This window comes from Astatotilapia calliptera, chromosome 17 (genome assembly GCF_964374335.1).
Source record: "Astatotilapia calliptera chromosome 17, fAstCal68.1, whole genome shotgun sequence".
NCBI lineage: Eukaryota > Metazoa > Chordata > Actinopteri > Cichliformes > Cichlidae > Astatotilapia > Astatotilapia calliptera.
The window spans coordinates 27,480,358-27,502,922 of NC_137438.1; the positions used below are offsets into that span (position 1 = coordinate 27,480,358).

At 38.5% G+C, this 22,565-nt stretch overlaps 2 protein-coding genes across 2 annotated transcripts in view; both read right to left on the reverse strand.

The window, feature by feature from the left end:
• Window positions 1-11,474, reverse strand: part of apaf1 (apoptotic peptidase activating factor 1) — a 46,185-nt gene extending 34,711 nt beyond the window's left edge. The window contains exons 1-19 of the mRNA XM_026146906.2: window positions 11,333-11,474; window positions 9,863-10,051; window positions 8,993-9,182; window positions 8,568-8,765; window positions 8,113-8,302; window positions 7,139-7,251; window positions 6,897-7,028; window positions 6,428-6,666; window positions 6,107-6,274; window positions 5,761-5,892; window positions 5,314-5,427; window positions 4,404-4,588; window positions 3,970-4,096; window positions 3,599-3,724; window positions 3,354-3,494; window positions 2,963-3,088; window positions 2,411-2,557; window positions 804-932; window positions 549-674 (exon numbers count right to left, since the gene is read on the reverse strand). Of these exons, the coding sequence (XP_026002691.2) occupies window positions 549-674; window positions 804-932; window positions 2,411-2,557; window positions 2,963-3,088; window positions 3,354-3,494; window positions 3,599-3,724; window positions 3,970-4,096; window positions 4,404-4,588; window positions 5,314-5,427; window positions 5,761-5,892; window positions 6,107-6,274; window positions 6,428-6,666; window positions 6,897-7,028; window positions 7,139-7,251; window positions 8,113-8,302; window positions 8,568-8,765; window positions 8,993-9,182; window positions 9,863-10,006 (2,727 nt within the window). The 5' untranslated portion in view covers window positions 10,007-10,051; window positions 11,333-11,474. The remainder of the gene's footprint in view (window positions 1-548; window positions 675-803; window positions 933-2,410; window positions 2,558-2,962; window positions 3,089-3,353; window positions 3,495-3,598; window positions 3,725-3,969; window positions 4,097-4,403; window positions 4,589-5,313; window positions 5,428-5,760; window positions 5,893-6,106; window positions 6,275-6,427; window positions 6,667-6,896; window positions 7,029-7,138; window positions 7,252-8,112; window positions 8,303-8,567; window positions 8,766-8,992; window positions 9,183-9,862; window positions 10,052-11,332) is intronic.
• Window positions 11,475-13,956: 2,482 nt separating this feature from the next.
• tcp11l2 (t-complex 11, testis-specific-like 2) lies at window positions 13,957-22,023 on the reverse strand. Its single transcript, XM_026147175.2, has 10 exons — window positions 21,722-22,023; window positions 19,576-19,756; window positions 18,728-18,860; window positions 17,868-17,988; window positions 17,419-17,642; window positions 17,130-17,266; window positions 16,581-16,768; window positions 16,244-16,425; window positions 15,990-16,162; window positions 13,957-15,894 (listed from the first exon to the last, which is right to left on the reverse strand). Exons 2-10 carry the CDS (start codon window positions 19,742-19,744, stop codon window positions 15,632-15,634), a joined length of 1,590 nt encoding a protein of 529 aa, XP_026002960.1. The 5' UTR covers window positions 19,745-19,756; window positions 21,722-22,023; the 3' UTR covers window positions 13,957-15,631.
• Window positions 22,024-22,565: the final 542 nt, after the last annotated feature.

Genomic DNA, 22,565 nt, shown 5'->3' on the forward strand with positions numbered 1-22,565 from the left:
AATAAGCAGTATGTACAGAAGGCTCTGCTGTAGTTGTGGACTGTCAGGGACAGTTTTGCCACCTTGTTTGAAAAACAGCAGCTGTAAAAACTGTAAAAAAAGAAAAAAAAAAAACACCCAAAAGGCTAAACTGCAGAGATATTTCATGTTACATTGTCTTCAAGCTATTTAAGATACATATTATTTTGTTTTAGAGAGCAATGAGTCAAGACAAACCTGTTAAATAATTTATTTTGCCATCTTTATGTAACCCAAATAACAGAGAAATAATTTAAAAGCAAGTCAAAGCAACAGTTAGATCTTTATTTCTGCCATGGCCTAAATGCATTTCATTCCCATAAAAAAGACCAGATACCTTTTGTACTACAGTTACATCACCATCCCTGAGCACTGCTCATTAAGAACTGAAACAGCTGGCAAGGGGGAACATAGTGTAATTAGTCAACTTGTGAAGTTAATTTTACTGTCAGAATAAGCAATTAGAACAACACTGACAGCCTCTCTCCGTACTGTTATACTGTAGCTTTATCACACACACTCAGTCTTACCCTGATGGTCTGATCATCAGAGCAGGAGAGCAGCTGTGAGCCATCAAGAGAAAACTGGACACGCTGCACCCAGCTTAGGTGGCCACTGCAGTCTGCCATCTTTTTATTGGCTTCGAGATCCCACAGCTGGAACACAAAACATTTATTTATCTTTATTATTAGTAGTAGTATTATTGAGAATTTTCTTTACATACTTACATACACAATTTTGAATTTTATATAAAAAAAGGAGACATTAAATATATAGTGAGATACCTCAACAGCATAGTTTGAAAATGCAATGGCCAGCAGGTTACTGGTGGGGCAGGCGTGACAGTATTGAACTGTGCTCATTCGATTGGTCCTGATTTCAAACAACATGTCTGATGTCTCTACATCAAAGACCTGAGAAACAATAAAAGACAGACAACAAATCAGCACCTGTTGTCTCATCAACATGTCCAAAAGCTGTTACGACTGTACAAATAACACATTGAAATTAAAAGAAAGGAGAAGCACAAAACGTGGCTTTCCCAGTTATTTGTCTCTCCTGGTTTTATTCTCAGTGAGTTCTTTAATTCTTTGACTATTTCATTAATTTATATGTTAGCCCTTATTAGCAAATATTTGTATCTCTGCAGTGTACCTACATGCATCCCTTGCAATGCTAAAAATAGCTGAGAACTTAGCGGTCGACCAATTTGTACAAATAGGTCAGGCCCGGCTCGAAAAACCTAAAACAGCAAAGGCCAAAATGCCAAGCTTAAGACAAGTCAATTGGTGGCCATGGCCATCTTTAGTATTCAGTCTAGGCCATAGGTGTCAAACTCTGGCCTGCGGGCCAAATTTGGCCCGCAGCCTAATTACATTTGGCCCGCAAAGCCACACCTAATTACTATTAGAACGAAACAATATATATATTGTTTAGTATTAAGCTTTGCTTGTTCCATATTCAGTTTTTCAGCAAAACGTGTTTGAGTCCATAAGAAAAGATTCATTCTTTTATCTGGAGGAATAAATATATTTCAATAAATATTAACGTTAGCCCGCAACTTTGTTCCAGTTTTGAATTTTGGCCCACTGTGTATTTGAGTTTGACACCCCTGGTCTAAGCAAACATCAAACTCAATGCCTATTGGGGAACAAGCTACACCAATCAAACATAACATTATTTTAGAAGGCGAAGGCTGGTCCGTGACTTGGCCTCCAAATTCCCCAAATCTCAGTCCAATCGAGCATCGGTGGGATGTGCTGGGCAAACAAGTCCGACCCATGGAGGTCCCAACTCACAACTTACGCAACTTGTGTTAAGCTCAAAGGTCATTTGACAATATCAAGTATACCAAGGTATTAATGTGCTCTACAATAACTCTGTGCTTTGCATCAAAAAAAAGAAAAAGATTTTCTTCATGCCTTAGGATTAATGTTGCAATTTTCCTCAAGTTTATAAAGCCTCTCCTTTCAGTCACCTTAGAGTAAAAGAACCTATCCAATCTTCACTCTGTTTGGGTTCCCAGAATACAAATGAATGAAGATGTAAGGAACAGAGTGAGGCTGATAACAAGACAATACTGGCTGACTTTGGAAAGCTCAGGAGAGGAGGGGATATGCACATTTATAACCAAGACACACTATTTAGACTCTCTAGAAGACAAACAAGCTCTCTTTCCTGTCTCCTTCAATGAAACAGCACACCAACATCAAGGGCAAAGAGGATAGAGTGAATGTGTTTTCAATTTTTAATCAGTACAGCGAGAAAGTGTTAAGATAATGAACAATATCCAAACCATATGCACCCAATTTTATCAAACATTTAGCACCACCTACAAAAAAAAAAGCGTACAGGATCATACAGCAGCATGCTTACAATGATAAATGCTCACCAAAACGGCATTTCTGGCAGCACATATGACGCGTTTGCCATCGGCAGTCCAGGTGCTACACTTGACAAAGACGTCTTCCTTGTTGTCTGTAAACATCTCACTTACATTGATCGTCTTCCATTCATTGGTAGAAGAAACCTCAAATACCTGCAAACATGCAGAATCATGCATGTCAGTGCATTACAAGACCAAGGTATGTAAAGCATATTAATATTTCTAAATTTAGTTACTAATAAATGATCTAAATAGAAAGCGAGTACCATCATTTGCCTATTTTGTTGCAGTAAAGTTCTTCTAGAATCAAATGTTTTAATTCAGGGATTATAAAACTATTGGGACTGTAAACTCATGACTAGGAAACATGTTGTCCAACAAAAGTACAAAAACGTATTTAAGAAAAACAAATCTTTACCATTTAAATCCGTCACTTCAGATTTAATTAAACAAAAACAGTGTATATGTCAGAGCACTTCACCTGCTAATAATTATTTCTAGTTCAGTGTGTGTTACCGTATCAAAAAGAAAGCAAGTATCAGGACTAATGGCAGTCACCTTAAGGGTACCATCGTTGGAGCAAGTTGACAGATACTTGTCATCAGGAGAGAAACAGCAGTGGTTGACTGGTTGAAAGTGACCAAACATGGTGTTCTGGGAGGATGGCTTATTGAGGTTCCACAACTAATGAAGCAAAGAAAATGCATGTGGCATTAAAAAAAATGGCTAACACATTACATAACATATTAGCCCCCTTTTGCCTTGTGTTTTTATGTGCATGTGTTAGCTAGCAATCTGTCCAGGCCTCTCTTCCTATGACAGCTGGGTTCTAACACAAATGAGATCTGAACTGGATAAACTGGATAAAAATTAATAGATGAATTGATGGAAGTAGAACACGAAAGGTCAGAAGTTTAAAAACAAAATCGAAAGCATAAATAAGACAAACCTTGACATTCTGAATATCGTCATTGGAGCAGGTGGCCAAAAGGAGGCGCCCTGATGTGTTGGTAAACTGGCAGTGGTTGACCTGCTCTTCGTGCTCCTCTTCAAACGTCCTAAGCAGCATTGCTCGCTCTCCATTCCACACCTGCAGTGTCAAGAACATCAGGATAACATGGCAGATTTCTGTGTTATTTTACTCGCTTATTTCTTAATCATAACATAGTTATAATGGTGCTGTGGACTGTGTACCTTGACTTTTCTGTCACTAGAGCAGGTTGCTAAGAGACGGCCGTCAGGGGAGAAGGCACAGCAAAGCACTTCATCATCATGGGCAGGGATCTCCATGAGCTTCTCACCTGAGGTACTTTTAAACACCTGCACACCATTGCAAAGATGGCAGCGAAGCCACGTTTCATCAGTACAATATTGAGTTCCTCATGTAACACTAAAAACTCCTGACTAAAGTTTAATAAACTATGAATTTACAGCTTTTAACAATGGTTACGACAAAGTGTTACTGAAGCTATTTGTAGATTCCAGAGAGCTGAACAATTCTAGTTAATGATTGCATTTTGGTCCATTCTGCTGTTGCTTTTGATGCTTTGCCGGTGAAATGGTACCTTGAGTGTCTTGCAAGCTCCACAAGAAGCAATTTTGGTTCCATCCTGCGAGAAGCAGGCTGAGTAAATGGAGCCCTGGTGGGGGTGAATCACCAAACGAGACAGATTGTCTACACCGCTCTTATTCCTGTATTCAAAAACACGACACACACACAAAACAGTAAAAGCAGTTGGCAGTTCAAAGCTTGTACACACCATTAAAATGGAAATAATAACAATTTCAGATATATTATATATTGAATATTCATTTTAATTGCATTGTAACAGCAAATGTCATCTAAAATCTTACATGTTAAAGAAGGGAGTACAGATTTAACAATGAAAATTAGTTATCATATAATTCAATAACAAACTAACTAATAATGAGATGTAAAAATCAACTTGAAATATCTCCATTATAAAGAGAACACCATATTAAATGCTTGCTTTCTTACACCAAGTCAAAGTAGAGTTTCCCAGCTTTGGTCCGGTTCTGTGCCTGCAGTTGAGCTTGTTTGTAGACCTCGGAGTTGGGCGGCTGAGACAGAGCAAGCTGCACAACATCAGGGAAAGGACGCTGCTCGAGCTGGTGGCCATTCAGAGACAGAAACTCCTGGAACTGACTGCGCACTTCACTGTTCTGGAAGCAAAGAAAACACAAGCATACTTGAGTCCACTGCAAACACCAGGTCACATTAAAGGGAAACTACCCAAAGCTTGTCGCTTGTTATCATAACTATTTTTCACTAAGAACTTAAATCACAAAAGTTTGATTGGTAAGTAATTGCTATTATGCACCATGGCATGTTCTCTTGCAAAGATGAAAATTAGAAAGTGAAAATGTGATAATTAAAAAGAAAATGAAGGTAGGAAAATTAAAGGTCAACCTTTTTATTTAATTCACAAAGTACATGAAAGACAGACGGAGTCTAAACCTGTATTTTTCCTCGGGATGAGGTAGAATGAGCTGCACTCTCATTCTTTGTTGAATTACTCTTTTTGTACATGAAGATCAGAAATTTAAGCATCAAGGACACTGTCATTTTCACTAATTTGATGCAACAGATAGGTATGCACAAATTTATGATTCCTGCAGTCTGCACATATCTCTCATGCATCTTTGTGAGTTGCTTCACTCACTGAAAATATGACTGGAAATTAAAAAAAAACAACAATTATCTTCAGGCTCTGCATCATGCCACTCAACTAATCTTATGCCTTGAAAAACTACTTATACATAGAAAACAAAGGTTTGTGTGGCAGTGATAAATATTAAGTTTAAAGTGACCCATATCTGAACACATATGTGTATCCCATATGTGAAAAGGGCAATAGACACAGTGGCCATTTTTTTTATGTCCTGACCTCTTGGTCCAGAATGGATCCATACTCCACATAGTCATTGATGAGATGAGCTGGACCCATTATCTTGGCCTTGATGATCACCCAGTTGAGAGAGAACATGAGTGAGTAGAGCTCCTAGACAGAGATGATCAGAAACCAAAAAGAGAAAAAGACACAGAGAGACAGAGACATGGTGAGAAAAAAGGTAGACTGAAGAAATAAAACCCTGCTATTATTTCTCACTTATACGTCATCTTAAAACACTGCATAGGGCTGTGCAGTCTGGTCTACTTTAACTTATGTATGTATGTATGTATGTATGTATCTATCTATCTATCTATCTATAATAAAAATGGTTTCCCATACTGTAGAACAGAAAATGAGAAAGCCATTTCATTGTTCAGCACTGTAATGAATTACTAGGTTCAAACACACTTAAAAGAAAAAGAAAATAATTATCACTTCTACCTGGGTAAGGTTGGCTTTGGCCATATGGTAGGTCAAATATCGGATCCAGTAAAGAGATTCCTCGTCTCCTGAAGTGGGGGGACCGTCTCTGTAATGCTGCTGGTACTGACGCACCACCTTAGTGTGAAGGCTCTGTTTAACACAGAAAACCCAAATAAGCACACACACAACAGCAAAGAACCATATTTGCTGGGTTAAAGATAATGACACTGGATTTATAGCTTTGATTTTATGCTAGAGCTAATTTAAACCTAATGTAGCTAATTAGTTAGCCTGGCCTCTTAAAACTTGTAGCTTAATTTGACAATCACTGCCCACTTCAATTGAAGGATGCCTTTAGACTGACCTCAAGCTGCGTTCGGTTCTGCTCCAACAGGAAGTCTATCTGGAGGTCGTGAAGGTAGTACAGGTAGGGTTTACTGTTATTGTCCACGAAAAGCAGAGACTTGTTAACAAATTCCTCCAGGATGTCCTCCACCTCCTCAGGTTCCAGATCCCAAAGAACAGACAGCACCTGGGAGAAGAAAGAACAACACAATTAACCGTTCTTAACCTTGTGGAAGAATAATATGCCATTAATCTGCAAAAAGCATTAAAATTTAAAATGTCATGTCACTGTGTCAGAAAATATAGGGATCATAAACAATCTCCTTTTGTGCAGACAAACCTTAGCGGGGATTTTGACATCCTTCTGTAGAACAGTAAGATCTTTGTAGAGGTCTCGGTGCTCATCAGGAAGTACCTCGATGCTAGCAGACATGGCCTGATCCAGGGCATCATAGTCATAAGATGATGACTTCCTTATACGCTTGAACTGCTTCATCTGCAGCTGGCAGAGATAGTAACGCCAGCGGTTTGGTTTTTCTCTGAGCAGCGCTCCGATCAGAGACACCACCAAAGGGGAGCCTGACATGAGGGGCGAGGAAACAGAAATGTGTGGGTTTTTTTTAAAGCACATGACCCTAAAAATGATATGAGACCTAAATCGTCACAAAGCTTGATTTGTTTTCCCAGAAAGCAACAACTAAATCAAAATTAGCCATGTTTTCTTATAAAAAATAACATCACCCATATTAGCAAAGACATCTTCTAGGCTTCTCTTAGATTTCTTTATTAGTCAGTGTCAAGATACATACCTTTACACTCTCTGACAATACTGCGAGCCTCCTCAGGTAGTGCTTGCAGATTTATTCTAGTGTACAGAGCAAGGATCTCCAAGGCCTTGTTTTCATCCAACCCGCTTTCAACTTCCACCTCGTGCTTAGCACCTACAAAAACAGTCAATACAGAGTATTTTTCAGTATACAGAAAAGTAATCGCAGAAGTTTCACCCACTTAAGTCTGTACAGTGACCAGAGAAAAGCAACAAAACACATACCACTAACAGAATCAGTGAGGCTTCTATTTCTGGTGGTGAGAAGAACACGACAGTGGATGTCAAACACCTTCAACACTGTACTATCCCAGATGTCATCCAAAATCAGCAGAGATCTAAAAAACACAAAAGAAAGAAGGAATTTGTCACAGCTGCTGCTTTTTAAATCAGCTGACTGTTTACGTCTGCTGACGTAGATACCATCCAAATGACTGTGGCTGCACCACTTACTCACTTTCATATGAACAATCTGTCGCAGCAGAGCAGTTAAACAACATTCAGCACATGAAACCATCTGCATTCCTTTTACCTTTAAGCTTCTATTTTTCCATACGCAGATTTAGAGTTACTGAACACATCATTTTTTTATATTTTCTATGTAACCAAGTTTCTTCTTTAGTAAAAGTTTTAACTTTCCAAGGTATTTTGTTTGGTGACATAGGATACATTTATTACACAGTTATTTTATTTCCCCCACCCCATCGAAACAATTCATCTTTACCTAAAATGTCTGTCGAATTTTTAAAGTTGTTGTCTTTAACTTTTTAAAACTTTCTTTTAACTTAAATTTGAATTGTTTTTAATGCATTATTGCAGTTCAAATGTCTCAGTTTATATTTCCTGCTGTGTTTAAATCAGTGGTATATACATAAAACATAATTCACCAATAAACTACATCTGACTTGACTTTAATAATAATAATGTTGGCGTTGTTGACCGACACAATTCATCTGCTTCAGTAACTTTAAAAATACTTTACATGTATACTGTATCTTTCTGTTTTAATTATTTTTTACATCCTTTATTATTTTACTTGTACATGTCGATATTAGAATGGCATGGTTAATGTAAATGATATACTAACTTATTCTATATACATATTACTTCTGTCTTATTGATTGATTAAAGTATTTCATGTTAAACTCAATATTATAAATAAAAAGTTGGGAGATCACATATAATTACTAAATAGTGACCTTGGATATCTGCGCAGCATGAGGAAGCGAAGACGCTCCTTGGCTTCATCCAGAGAGTTTGGAGGACGGTGGAGGGGCTGAGAATCAAGGCTCTGCTCCAGACGAAAACACAATGACTGAACTTTAACCAGCAGGTCTGGCTTGTCCACCTGGCCGATGGACAGCCAGTGGACGCCTCCAGGAAAGCAATCTGGAGATAAGAGGGAAGAAAGAGTTAAAGGAGCAAGAGTTGTCAAACTACAGAGAAGTAACTGCTATCTGTCAGTTCGTGGATCATTAGCGACAACATCATCTTAGCTGAGTCCATCGGTGATCTATGTTAGTAAGAGACCCAGAAAAGTACATCAACGATTACAAAAACTTTTTTGTTTTAAGCTTTTCCTTTCTCAGTTTCATTCATTGCCTCAAACTAATTCATATTGATAGTTAGTGCTTTATATCAGTCAAATATTCACCTTCAATGATTCCATGATCTCTAACAGCTTCAGCAGCTAGGACGGACTTCCCCGAGCCAGCCATGCCAAAGACAGTGATCCAGCCGGGCTCCTTCTGGAGCCGGTAAAGCTTCTCCCTGGCCCTGTTCACTAGTTCTGGTCTGCTGACAAACACTACGGGCCTCTGTGGGATGCCACCTTCACTAAGCATTGACTGAACTGTTGAACAAAGCAAAACTGTGAGTGTTTGAAGAGTTATCATACAAAAAACAACACTAAGTTTAATACTAAGAAGATGCTCAGTCAGGATCAAGATCAACTCCCACACAACAAGCAGACTCTGCACATCCTTTTTTTTTTTCTGCCAGCACTCATGAACTCCCACACACTAACAGCACAACCTATCAAACCTCCACCATCCTCACCCACAGCTTCCTACTTCTTACCATAAGTTGCAGAGCCATCAGAAGAGCCCTTATGTGGATTCAATGAGATGTGTGGCAGGTCCCTATGGAGCAAACTGGCCAAATCGTCATATGCCTCTCTGACCAGTGCGTTGTAGAAAGAAATGTAGGCAAGGTTGTCCTTTCTTAACAAGAGCTCTATTAGTGCTCCAGCCTGATCCTTCCTGGTAAGCTGAAGACAGAAACATCAGAGATGAGATGTGAAATGTTATGATCTGGTAGAAACCATGCCAGGCGATGTTTTGAATAAATGTTAAGAGTCTGAGATACATTCCACAAAAAAGATTGTTCATGTTACAACATTTGTGCATGGTTTAAGCCAGCTGTATTCTAGAAATCAACCAGTTGCATCATCTAGTGGGAAAATCCCATGTTGGCAAAATGTTGGCAAAGGTTGGAATACAGTTTTGTTATTAATCATTTAAAAAGAGAATGTAAAGTTACATTAAAATTGTACACACTTATTGGTTTTGCTGTTAGTTTGATTTCTACAGCAGCCAAAAAGCATTCTGTTCATGTATGCCTCAGTTACTTAACGGAACATCATTTTAATGACACAGTATTGCTTCTCTATGGCGAAATCCAAGGTAATGTATTACTAAATAACCTTAAGGGGAAAATGAGTTATCTACAGTTATCGTCATGTCTTGTGTCCACAGAAAATGGCAAAGTCAACACAAGTGTGAAAACAAAGACTTGACTCAGTAAATAAAGGTAGGAGGAGGGTGACTCAATACATGGACAATAAAGTCTGAGAGGAGGAAAGGAGGACAGGGCTTCAGTAATGTCGAGCAATATTTTCATTGACCACAGTATTAATTCTAGAAAATGTAGAAACCACCAGAAGCTCACCTGAGTCCTGATCCTCTCCTCCTCATCCACAGTCATCACACCATCACTGATCATGTGATCCATCAGGTAGGTGGGCTTAATGTCCTCCTCCAGTTTTTGGCGGAAGCGCAGCAGACAGCTCCGTGCCCCTTCCTCCAGCGCCATTTCTGCGCCACACACCAACCATACAGGATCTCGGTGCACTGCACGCTATTGGAAAAAAATACGGCGTTTAATAAATTGTGGATCTGTCCATCCTTTTTGGCATGGCATGTATTTCTTATTGTTCCATCTTCAGGAGGTAGTGTGGGTAGTCTACTAATCAGAAGGTCAGTGGTTAGATCTCCAACTCTTCCAACCTGCATGTCAAAATATCTTTGAGCAAGATACTAACCCCAGAGTTTGCGCAACTCTTTCATGTAAATGTGACTGAATGAATTTTAAGTTAAACAGTACTTACGGGGGCACTCGGTTACCTCAGTGGTTGAGCAGGCAACCACATGCTACAAGGCCAAATGCAGCGGCTTGCATGTCTTCCTCTTCCTCTTTCTACCATCTTCTCTTTACTCAAACTATCCAATAGTGCCCCCCTCCCCTCCAAACATAATAATTAAGTATAAATTAAATTAAATTAAATTAAATAAGTACCAATCCAAGTACTGGTACTGTACCATTTACATGGGGAATACAAATATATATATTTTATATATATAATATATATATATTTTAATAAGGAGAATTAAAGTAGAAACATAGAGTAAATATTGTTAGTTTTAGTATTTGTTAGTTTGGAAAAAAATAAATTAATTAAAAAGTTTTTAAAAAAAAATCACATCATGGTTGTAGAGGCACTGATGGGCATGTTTAATGAGACTCTGGATGTTTACAAGCCTGTGAGTCAACTGGTTTCTATTGTAATACATGTACTGTTTTTCCTATAACTCGCCTGACATATGTCCTCAATACGTCATGCCCCTGCTATATACAGATGTATTTGTGATTGTGTATATGTGTGAACTGATCAGTCTTGAAGGTTATGTATTCGTCAAGCTTTAAAGGTTTCCTGCTGTTTAAAAATAAAATTTGTTAGCAGGCTTTAACGGCAGAATGTAGTCTAAAACCTTAAAAAATACCCTCAAAGCCACAAAAGTGTGTGAAAACAGTCTTTAATGTCCAGATATCTGTGTTCCAATACGAAACAGGAAGAGATCAAAAGTGAAAATACAAGAGCTGATAACGCATTCACTGGGGTATAGGTTACCATCTGTTATTAAAAAATAGTAGGAGTACTTAGTTTTGACAGCTCAAAATGAACTTTCACTAGTGCTAATGAAGACTAAACTTGACTCTTCTTATTCTTAGTCGACATCTTTTCTAGCGTTATATTCACAAACCAAGCCCAATCCAGCACTTGTTAGGAAGTTCAACCTACTCCGACTGCTTGAAGTAAATGAAACAAAGAAAGACAGGTAGCCACTAGCTGATACTTACGAATATCGTCTAGTCTTCAGCGAAGAAGGTGGTTGTTTAGTTGTATGCGGCTTCGATATCAGGTCACGATTTAAGAACCCAATCACTAAACAGAGGTTTTAATTCTCTGTCTTAACGTGTTACTACACACCCAATTTTGAAAGAAGAGCTTCCTGATTCACAACAAAAACAACTGCCCCGGCGTGAAGCAACCAATTGCTTTGCAAGCTCTAGCTCACGTGACCGGTGAGCTCACGCTTTGGAAGAATGTGTAGCTGGGCAAACTGATGCGGCGTTTATATACTTCTCGTGTGTTGTAAATATTTGCGTTCGCTCAGCTAAAACGGTTAGGCTTTACAAATATTTTCAAACGATAAAGTCATATGAATACGTATTCCAGCGGCGGTGTTTTCATGGTAAATTTGAGTAACATAAGAGTTATTATGCGTTACTATAAGACATAACATAGAAACGACCATCATTTACTTTCTCTGTCTTGTTTAATCAAAAACACTTTAGTGTGTGGTATTACCCACTAAATTCATGATACAGTTCAAACACTTTGCACAATTAGACGCCACATTAGACGAAATTAGATTTATGAATTAAAAATCCTTTGACAACTCTATTTTTATCTACCTCCAGGCCGCACTTGAAGGCAACATTACTGCCTGGTGACAGCAAGTGATGAGAGCATTTGTTTACTCCAGTACACATTGATGCCCTGATAATACAATTATAAGTAGCTGTGAATAGATTACCTATATAATGCTGTGGACATATAGGCTTGTTGTCAGACCTGCGTGCAATGAGACTCAAATGAAGTATATGCAAGCTAAAATTATCATCTATACAAATTATTGTCTGTATTTAATTAATTAAGGATGCAGGTTGGTGATTATAATTTTCATCCTTGCTTAAATAGCTTTTTTTCTTAACAGTTGTGTGTTAGTCTCATGCATTCCCCAGATAGCAAAATGATAGCAATAATACATTATAGCTTTGTGTTTTCAACTTGCAACAAGAGAAAAAAGCAACACAAAATTAAAGATAAAGGTTCAAACCTGGTTTTCTTCCTATTCGTGGGCTAAACTGTTAGGTTCCCTCTATTAATACCCCTTTGAAAAAATATATCTACAGGGTGGGCCATTTATATGGATACGAGAAAAACAATGGTGTGCTTGGTTTCAACGTAACTTTATTCTTTCTTGAGTTATTTACAAGTTTCTCTTTGTTCACAGCCATTGACATGTCGAAGAGGTTAACACATGAGGAGCGGATCGAAATTGTGTTGATATCTGGTGAACGCAGTAACCAGGTCATTGCAGCAGATTTCAATGCAAGACACCCTACGAGACCACCCATCTCCCATGCTACAGTTAGCAAACTGCTTGCTAAGTTTCGTGAAACTGGTTCAGTGTTGGATGTGCCAAAATGTGGACGCAAGAAAACTGTCACTAATGAAGAAACATCAGTGGCTGTCCTAGCTTCATTCAGCAAGAGCCCACAGCGTAGCAAGAGCTCACAGCGTAGCACTCGCCGCATGTCACTGGAGAGTGGCATTAGTCGAACATCCCTTTCGGCGGATATTAGCTACTCACAAATGGAACCCTTACAAACTCCAGCTACTGCAGCATCCCAATGAGGATGACCCAGATCGGCGCACAGAATTTGCAGAATGGGCAAAACAAAAATTGGAACAGGACCCTCAGTTCACGCAGAAGATTTTGTTCAGTGATGAGGCAAACTTTTATGTGAATGGTGAAGTTAACAAACAAAACCACCGCTATTGGTCTGACACTGACCCACATTGGATGGATCCCTCCAAGACTGTTGGAACAACAAAAGTGATGGTTTGGTGTGGTATATGGGGTACAACGATAGTGGGTCCATTCTTCATCAATGCAAACCTCAAGGCCACTGGATATTTGAAATTGCCACATGATGTGTTTCCCTCTTTATGCACTGAAGCTGGCATGTTCCCTGAGTTTTTCCAGCAAGATGGTGCACCACCACATTATGGGTGCAAGGTCCGAGCATTCCTAGATGAACAGTTTCCTGGAAAGTGGATTGGTCGTCGTGGGCCAGTTGAATGGCCCCCAAGGTCTCCCGATCTGACCCCCTTAAACTTTTATCTTTGGGGTCATCTGAAGGCAATTGGTGTGAAGATTCGAGATGTGCAGTACCTGAAACTACGGATACTGGATGCCTGTGCTGGCATTTCTGCTGCGGTGTTGCTATCAGTGTGTGAAGAGTGGGAGAAGATGGTTGCATTGACAATCCAACACAATGGGCAGCACATTGAACTCATTTTATAAGTGGTAAAAACTTGTAAATAACTCAAGAAAGAATAAAGTTATGTTGAAACCAAGCACACCATTGTTTTTCTTGGGACATTACCAATAAGTTTGATGTGTCACATGGCCCTCTTCCTATTGAAAAAAACAAAAGTTGTATCCAAGATGGCCGACTTCTAAATGGCCACCATGATCACCACCCATCTTGAGGAGTTTGCCCCCTCACATATACTAATGTGCCACAAACAGGACTTTAATATCACCAACCATTCCCATGTTATTACGGTGTATCCATATAAATGGCCCACCCTGTATATAAGGTTTCATCATTAAATGAACACCACATGCTCAATTTTGTTGTTTTATTATATTAACATTGATACAGAGGGAAACAAAAACTCTCCATGTTCTTATGTAAACTGATGTAAAACTACATATGTTTTTCTTTCTGCATACAAATGTCCGCTGGAAACTTTTCGAGACAAAATTCATTTCTGTGTTCAGCACCTTTCATCTCACAATTGTGTTCTTACATCCAGCGCAAATGTACTGTAAACAAAACAGCACGTTAAAATGTAACAAGCAAATAACAATATAACCAATCAACATAACTAATATTCCACTGGCAGCTAACAAATAAAATTACAGAACATACAACAAGCAACAAATACCCCAACAAATTACTCAAGCAACAACTAAAATGCACAAATCCCAACACAAAGAAACTCATGCAGACAACTGACATTATTTTCTTTCAGAGGTCAAAGCTAAGTGTGGATTAAAAATGATACAAACAGTTTCATTTTCTGGCTGATAAAAAGGTAAGAGACAACAACTAAACTAATAAATCCAAGGAAAAGGGCTCATGTTTTGCATTACCTTCAAGTGTGGCACTTCTTATTGTCAGTTTTTCTGTAGTTAACAGTTATACTGTTACCTTAGTACTTAACGGTGATAACATTATATGTAAAGAATCTGAAATTCTACTCTGCTACTTTTCTATATAAACCTCTCCATCTGTGTTTTATAAAGCTTGCTGTATGCATTGTACATATTAAAATGCCCTTCTGTTCTTATATACTGCCTCCAAAATTCAAGGAGTTTGACTACAGACACAATGATAAAATAGGGGGTGTCAACATTAGGTACAGAAATGGATTATTGTAGCTAATACTGGTTTTCTGGTTTGAAGTCCTAAATGTTCACAGGGAAGCACTGACAAGGTATTTGTTATTTTTGCTGTTTACCGGGCTTCAAGTGAGTATTTACGGAACTTTTACATCTAAACTGGAGAAAGGGTTCAGGAATTTAGCTTGGTAATAAATATAATAAGTATTGTTTGGACAGCTGAACCTGAAGTCAACCTGTGGACAACTCATTTTCCAAAGTTTATTATATCTGTAAAACATGGTGGAGGCAGTCCAATGGCACTGGGTCACTAGTGTTTATTGCTTTAGTGACCAAGGACATAAGCAGCTGGATTAATTGTTAAGTATATGGCTATGTAATATAGTAACACTATATTTTTGTTCAAGCCATTGAATAAAAGCTCAGCTTAGGTCAGCACTTTTTAAAAAATCAAATAATGAAAATAAAATTAAACTGATTGGGTACTGAGGTAAAATTATAACAACTGTGTTACTGTCCAAATATTGCTGAAAAATAAGTTTGAGCATTTTCGCAAAGTAAGGAGTCACATTTAAAGCTGAGCATGTGATAAATACACTGCTGTGCTTTTACTGCCAAATGTAATGACAAAACCACAGCTGCAGAACCTGCATGACACAATGACCCACTTTCCTCTTCTCTTTTTTTCTTTCACTCCATGCATTGACATCCCATTACTGAAAATCTTTCTCTTCCTCCTCCTATAGCTTCGACTTTTTCTTGTTTTCTTTGTGTATTAACAACCAGCTTGATGCTGCTCAAATACATTGTAGTCGACACAGATACTCCCCACCTCCTTTGCTTTACCTGTGTCTAGTAGAAAAACAGTCTTCTTCAACTGCATGATATTTTCATTTTAATTGTGGGTGACAGAGTCCTGAGCTGTGTTCTGAGGAGGGTTGGCTGCTGGTTGGCTGTTGCTGAACATCAGCTTCCTCAGGATGTCAGCATAGAAAGGGCCATAGACTGTCTTGTTGTAGTTGACCAGGGAGATGAACTTTGCCCCAATTATTGCTAGTTCAGGCTTGATAGCAGTCAAACCAGCTGGTACTTGTTCAATTTTGGACTGAGGTTTTGGGTCAGAAATGAGTGCCATGAAGTACTGCTGCACACGGTCCTCTGCAGAAAAACCACAGCAAGCGTTTAGTCAATTACATCAATTTCTCAACTAAAATTTTTTTAAGAAGTTAGTCTTTCAACTTATTCTCTCTTACCAACTAGGGTTCGGATGGGATTGTCCTTTTGGGTAATGTTGCAAATCTGGCCTGTGAGGGTGCCCTGCAGCGCTGGGGTCAGTGCAGGGTAGCTCCTCTCTGTTAAAGACTTGTTAAGCTCACAGCAGATCTGAGCACTGATGCCCTCTAGTGACTCTTCTAGGTTAAAGTCCCTATAGGTATAAAAAAAAATCAGTTTAAGATGGAGTTTGAGACAGATATGTCTGAAAATAGTCTGACACAAAGGTACTGACGATCTGTGCATCCCATCCAGCAGCACACTGATCATCCTCTTCAGGCGGTCAGACAAGGATGGTAGACCCTGGATAGGCCCCCCAATTGTGCTGTAGACAATGAGCAGCACCTCATTCACAGCCTGACATTGCTGAAGCTGCCACTGAATCTCTTGGAGACGGATCTCATCTGTCATCCACGTCTAATGGAGAAGATTGCACCAATAAAATCTCCAAAGCACAAATTGTCTGTAAAATCTCTAATCTCTCAGCTATGTAAATATTTTTTAAAAATAACAAGGAGAGAAGCTGACATAAACATAAGATCCTTCTCTTAACTACATTTACAACACACTACCTCAGGCGGTGGGCTCTTGGAGTAGTCCCATGTGAGGATGCGAATGAAGGCAGCGTTGAGAACTTGAAATGGCCCAGGCACCACTGGTTGTCCTTTTCCAGGACCATTAGTCTGTTCTGTAGGGGCGATGGATGACTGCAGCTCCTCCAGTGCAGACTTGATCCAGGAGGTAGTGCGGTCTAAAGCACCTGAGAAAGTTTCATATTAGCGCAAGTCTAGCAGGGTTTCAGTTTTTCACTTTGACACAGACTGTAAAGAAAAGATGGCATAGCCACTGTGACATCCTCCACTGGACTTTGGACTTTGGACTCTCTTTTTAAAGTTTTGAGTTGAGCAGTTAGAGTTTCTTTTGTTATAAATAGATGTACTGGGAGGTCAATATGACAGTTTTTGCTTCATTTCAGTCTGAAAGTCACACACAAAATATAAAAAAAAAATAATTCTCAAATGTAGACCTCAATAAAACTGTGGCATATTTTCTGTATTTTTGTGTGTATAAAAGGGTGCTAAAGGTTATATATAAAGAAGAATGTAGTGTTATTCACTCACTGGGTGTTTTGTCCAGGATGCTCTGAAACTTTGCCCTCTCATATTCGACACTTTGCCTCTGCAGCACAGGTCTCAGGTTTTCAATTGTACAGTTGACCATGTCCGCTCTCATCAGGCTCAACACACGGAATATTTCCCTAATGTGTAGAAATAACCAAGATGCTATGAAAAATTTGCTTTTATAATTAAAAATATTATTATTAAACAGAACAGGTCAGACAGTAAATACAGTCACTGTTAATGTATATTGGATGCAAGCACTGAAATATTTTGAAAAGTGTGCGCTTACTTAAAAAGCGTCACTATGTTATCTGTGCCCTCTCGTAGCTTCTTGATTTCCTCATCCCTCACGGGTGCACACATCTTGCCCATGGTTGTGATAATGTAAGAGGCAAGTCCCTGGATGTCTAGAGCATCGTTGTCAGCCTGCTGACGAATCAGGTCCATGTCCAGCACCTCCATGATCTGGGTCCGCATCCGATTGGCACCCGGATTAAGGAATGACAATAAGATCTGTTCGTCAAGAGGGGGAAAAAAAGTTGTTTTAGAAAAAAAAAAAAAAAAAAAAAAAAAAATATATATATATATATATATATATATATATATATATATATATATATATATATATATATATATATATATATATATATATATATATATATATATATATATATATATATATATATATATATATATATATATATATAAATAAATAAATATTTGAATGCATGTGGTGACCTCTCTGATCTCCTCCACTAATCTGATGGCTTGTCCATATTCAGGAGGGTCGTCATTCAGCTCAGCCTCCAGGATATCCCAGAAGGCCTTCTGAAGATTATCTCTCACTGCCTTTAATAAACTAAAAGAAAATAAATAAATAAATAATAGGGGGTTTATCTGAGTAAAACTGCCATTTATAAAGCACACTTTGATTTTGAGTTTTATTTTATTAACTTATCTTGAGAGTATTAACTTTTTTTCTCTGAAGGAACTAAAATGATTTTCTTGGATTTTCCTTTCTTTTGATATAACTAAGTAACACTACTATTTAGTAAGTAACTAAACAGTAGTGCAACATTTGGTGTTTTCTGGTTGTACACCAATCATAAACACTCCCAGACAAGTTGCTGCAAATATACTGTAGATGCAAATCATGAAAGCATGTCCTCAATGATCAAATTCAAATCTTTCTTTCTGCTCAGAAAGTGTGTGTTTGTTACAGGATGCTATGATGTTTGAAGATAAACTTGTCAACTTAAAATTGTGTTATCCACTGGGAGCTTGAGAATAAATAACAGTGAGTCTTTGGATCTCCCTTTTCTTTTCTAACTCTAAATTCTCGCATATTATCATCAGACACAGACAGTTGGTATAACAAGAATCACATTTATTTTAGTTTATAACCATGTTTAAAAAGGTAAACATGATTTTTAAACACTGCAAAATCTCTATGTTTGTACAAAGCACAGAAAGCAGCATCAGCTCTCCCTGATACCTAACATGTTCTTCATTATGGAAAAATCTGAAATGTAGTATTGGTGTGGTATTAATATTGCAAAACTTGACATTAGTAAGCACAGGCTTTTGTCATATTTTACCTGTCCTGAGGTAGGCTATTTGGCTCCAGGTGGAAATTGCGGTTAATAACAATCTCATGGGAGAGGCTGAGATTGAAAAGGTCTCTTGCAGACTCCATGACCTCGTCCAGCGTTAGGGTTTTGGGTGGGCTTGCTGTGGGAATCAAATATTTGCTGATTTATAAATTGGGGGAAAAAAGCATGTCCGACTATTAAAGATGACAGATGTCAAACTCCATTTACACTGTTCATACATACAGCTCACTTAAGGTAACCAGTAAAAGTCCGTCTTTATGTCAGTGAACTGAAGTGTAACAACACATTTAATCCTTGGCATTTCACACTTCTTTTTCTTAATATAATAAAAAGAAGTCTAATAATAATAAGCATGTTTCAGTTTTTCCACATGATGAAGAAGAATGAATGATGCAATAATAAAAGAACAGTACGACTTTTTGGACTTAAACTGTAAGAAATGAATATGTAAAATGACAGATGAAGTTTCCCAGACTGTCCTGCAATTATAAAACAGAAAGTTCGTTAACTGAACATGTTAGATATTCTTATTCAATCTTAGATTCTTATACAATTGTTATTTGTTATATCTGGATTGGAGTCTCTGTCAGGCTTATTCTGGCACCCGGGCCTTATGTTTTGATGCCCCTGGTGTAGAGGGTGGTAGCTTTCTTACAAGCCTTTATATTAAACACAGTCATTAACCCCTAACAACAACTGCAAACAAAACAGCAGATTAAATGTATTTTTTTTTTACCACTCAGACAGGGTCATCAAAAAGAAAAAACACAAACTTGGATTATATGCAGTGAGCTTATGCATAGATCAATGAGAAAGGAAGGGGACAGACTCACAGGATGGGCTACAATGCTTGCTGGAGGAGTCACTGGTGAAGCTATCACGTGAGCACTCCAGGTCGCTGTTCAATGTCATGCTGTCGCAGCGCTCTGATGATGACTCCACATCACTACCTTGGTCCTCACCGCTGGATGTGGAGTTAAGCCGCTCATCATTTAAAGGCATTTTGGATTATAGCTGCAAATAACAAGTCAGTAATAACTTAAAAGGGATTTCCTACCACAGAGTTTAATTCAATATGTTCAGAAGATCCAGACTATTAAATGATAATTACTGAGATACTTTCAAGGGAATCCTGCATAAACTATCCTCAAAGTACTCATTAGAAAACCAAAATTTCCATGACACAATCTTACCATCATTTTACCTGAGCTCGTCTGAGAGTGAGATAGTGTGTGACTGTTGCAGTTTTTGTTACCAAGGCAGAGTGTAACAAAAACACCAGTCATACTCAGTGAAACAGCTGGAGGGCACCATTAAACAGACAAAGCTGCCTTGTTGCAAACACTTTCAACATATTATTAAAGTCAATGATGGTGCATGACGTAAGTCACTGAAAAATAAAAAGAAATAATAATAGTGTATAGTGTGGTTCAGTGTTTGTTTACTGCCACCAGGGTTTAAATCACAATACAAAGTCTAGACATAAACAGAACACATTTCCATATAGGTTTACACAAAAGCCTTTATGCCTGTGCCTGTCTATCCAATGTCAGTTGTGTCTCCAGGGCAACATGGGACAACAGAGGGCTACGCAACTGTCAAGATGATCGTGTTACACTTCTCACTGTGCTGTTGTTTGTTTTCCACAAATGCACATAGGAAAGAAAGGTAAAGATGACGGGATGTGCACATTTTTAACGTTATTGTAAAGACTGTTTACCACTGTTAAAAAAAAAAGAGTAACCCACTTAAACATTACTTGAGTACTGTAACAGGTTAAATTAAGCCTGCAGGCCTTTCTAATATAGCCTAAGACATACAGTGCTGGCAGAATGACCCATAGGTGTTCCTATCCTCTGGCTCAGTTATCTGCTGCCAGAAATGAATGCACACTCCCTGGCAGCGCTTGCAGTTTAAAGATAGCTCAAGGGTCGAGGAAAATGGGTGTGGGGAGCCCTTTTATTACATCATATGCTAGACTTGACAGCTAGGTCAAAGCCATGCAGCAGGCCAATTTTCAGAGATTATCCAGAGGGATAAAAGCAGAGTGATCCAGAAAACTGATTACGGATTAGGTGTACTCTGTCATCTGCAGCTTCTTTATGAGAAAGCTTCTTTAAGCAGTTCAGATGCTAGGTAGAGTAAAATGCATTGTCCTGTTATAACCAGAAGGATGCAATCTAAGATAAATGAACATATCGTATAATTTTCCCAGATGTTTTGGAAACATATCTGAGCGAATATGTGATCGAATAAGAGGTACAGGCGCTCTTACACACACACACACACACACACACACACACACACACACACACACACACACACACACACGCACACACACACACACACACACACACACAGCTACATCAACTTCTGCAGGAACAAAGACAGCCTTTTGGGGTCCAGATCTGACTGCGGTATAATGTAAACAAAGCAGTGAATCAGGAAGGCAGGGCTAGATCCACGGGAACTCTCCTTATTGGTTGCAGTTCCCCGTCTCTCAGCCCTACATGGAAACTCTTTGGTTGCACAGCTACAAACGTGGATAAAAAAAATATCCACACATGCGTAAGAAGTGGGTACACGTGATCCGAGGTGCAGACCAAAACAAGAACTCCGTGTACATTACAAATAGTATATTGTATCTGATCATGACAGAAACCACAGAAAAAGAAGTGCGGAAACAATAATGCGTTACGCTCTCCCTTCAAAATACATCTGATGCATCCGTCAAACTCAGCACTATGTCAGTGTTATATAATTGTCTTTGTTACTTGACTAAAACCCCTGGTTTACAGCTTAATACGAGTCATAAATGTCATTAATTTCGTACACCAGCTGTCACTGGTATGCTAAATGTCAGAACCGTCAAATACTGTACTCTTCTTCCTGTTTCACAACAAAGCGACGGATAACTTAGCAGCAGACACCATAAACTAAGTCACAAGCACAAATGTCTTCGAGAAACGCGATGTTTACCTCATTCAAGTCACTAGAAAGTGAAGCTGACAGCGAAAATAGCCCCGCTCTGAAGAGAAAAGTCGCCGTCGTCCTTTTTAAAGGTCCTGTTCTGATTATATTTATGGTGGTTGGCAATGGTGCATTACCAGCACCAACTGGAATGAGTGAGCTGTGCAAAGGGAATTCAAGTGTTCAATAATAGTAATAATAAATAAAAAAAGAAAAAACCGAGAAAAGAGGAAAATAAAGTTGTCTCCTCTTGCGTTTGCTTCTCTGTTTAAAGGTCCTTCAGTAGCCCAGCTGGCTCTGAGAACTAGCGGGCGAAACCATTTTACACACGGGTGTGTTCAACTACAAAAATAAAGGCGATTCTAAGGATTGTCTTTTTAAAAAAGAAGAAGAATCTAATTAATTTAAAAAGAATCTGCAATTTAAAGAGAGCAGATACAATAATATGCAGACATTTAGTTCAGAAAAGGGTAATGTAATAATACGGGCTACATTTTATCAAGCTGTCGAAAAATGGTACACCCCGCCCTGCTTTTCCAAAACGTCTGTGTTCACGTGGGTTGTTTTGTTTACGGATGTAACCTCAGAACCTTCACTACCTGTGGTAGTGTGGACGCCTGTGCTCGCTATTATTTCCCTTAACATAAGACCTCTAAAAATATACGGGTCTTAGGTGGGAGGTTTTTATTATATTAATACTACAGTATGGTCATTGTGTGGTTATATGACATCTTGAGAAAAGATCCAGATGCTTAACTTGTGACAAATTGAGTCTTTTCAGCATGTTTCCAATGGCAGCACATCTTAAATATAAAAACTGCAAAATTTTTATTTTTATTCGACTTTAGGCATT

What these genes read in the sequence shown, in the direction of transcription:
- tcp11l2 (XM_026147175.2), bottom strand. Translation starts at nt 19,744, where the DNA reads ATGCCTTTAAATGATGAGCGGCTTAACTCCACATCCAGCGGTGAGGAC. An exon ending in CATCCTGGACAAAACACCCA is followed by an intron (nt 16,769 to 17,129) that starts GTGAGTGAATAA and finishes AAACTTTCTCAG; the next exon opens with GTGCTTTAGACCGCACTACC. An exon ending in TCCCATCCGAACCCTAGTTG is followed by an intron (nt 15,895 to 15,989) that starts GTAAGAGAGAAT and finishes GTTTTTCTGCAG; the next exon opens with AGGACCGTGTGCAGCAGTAC.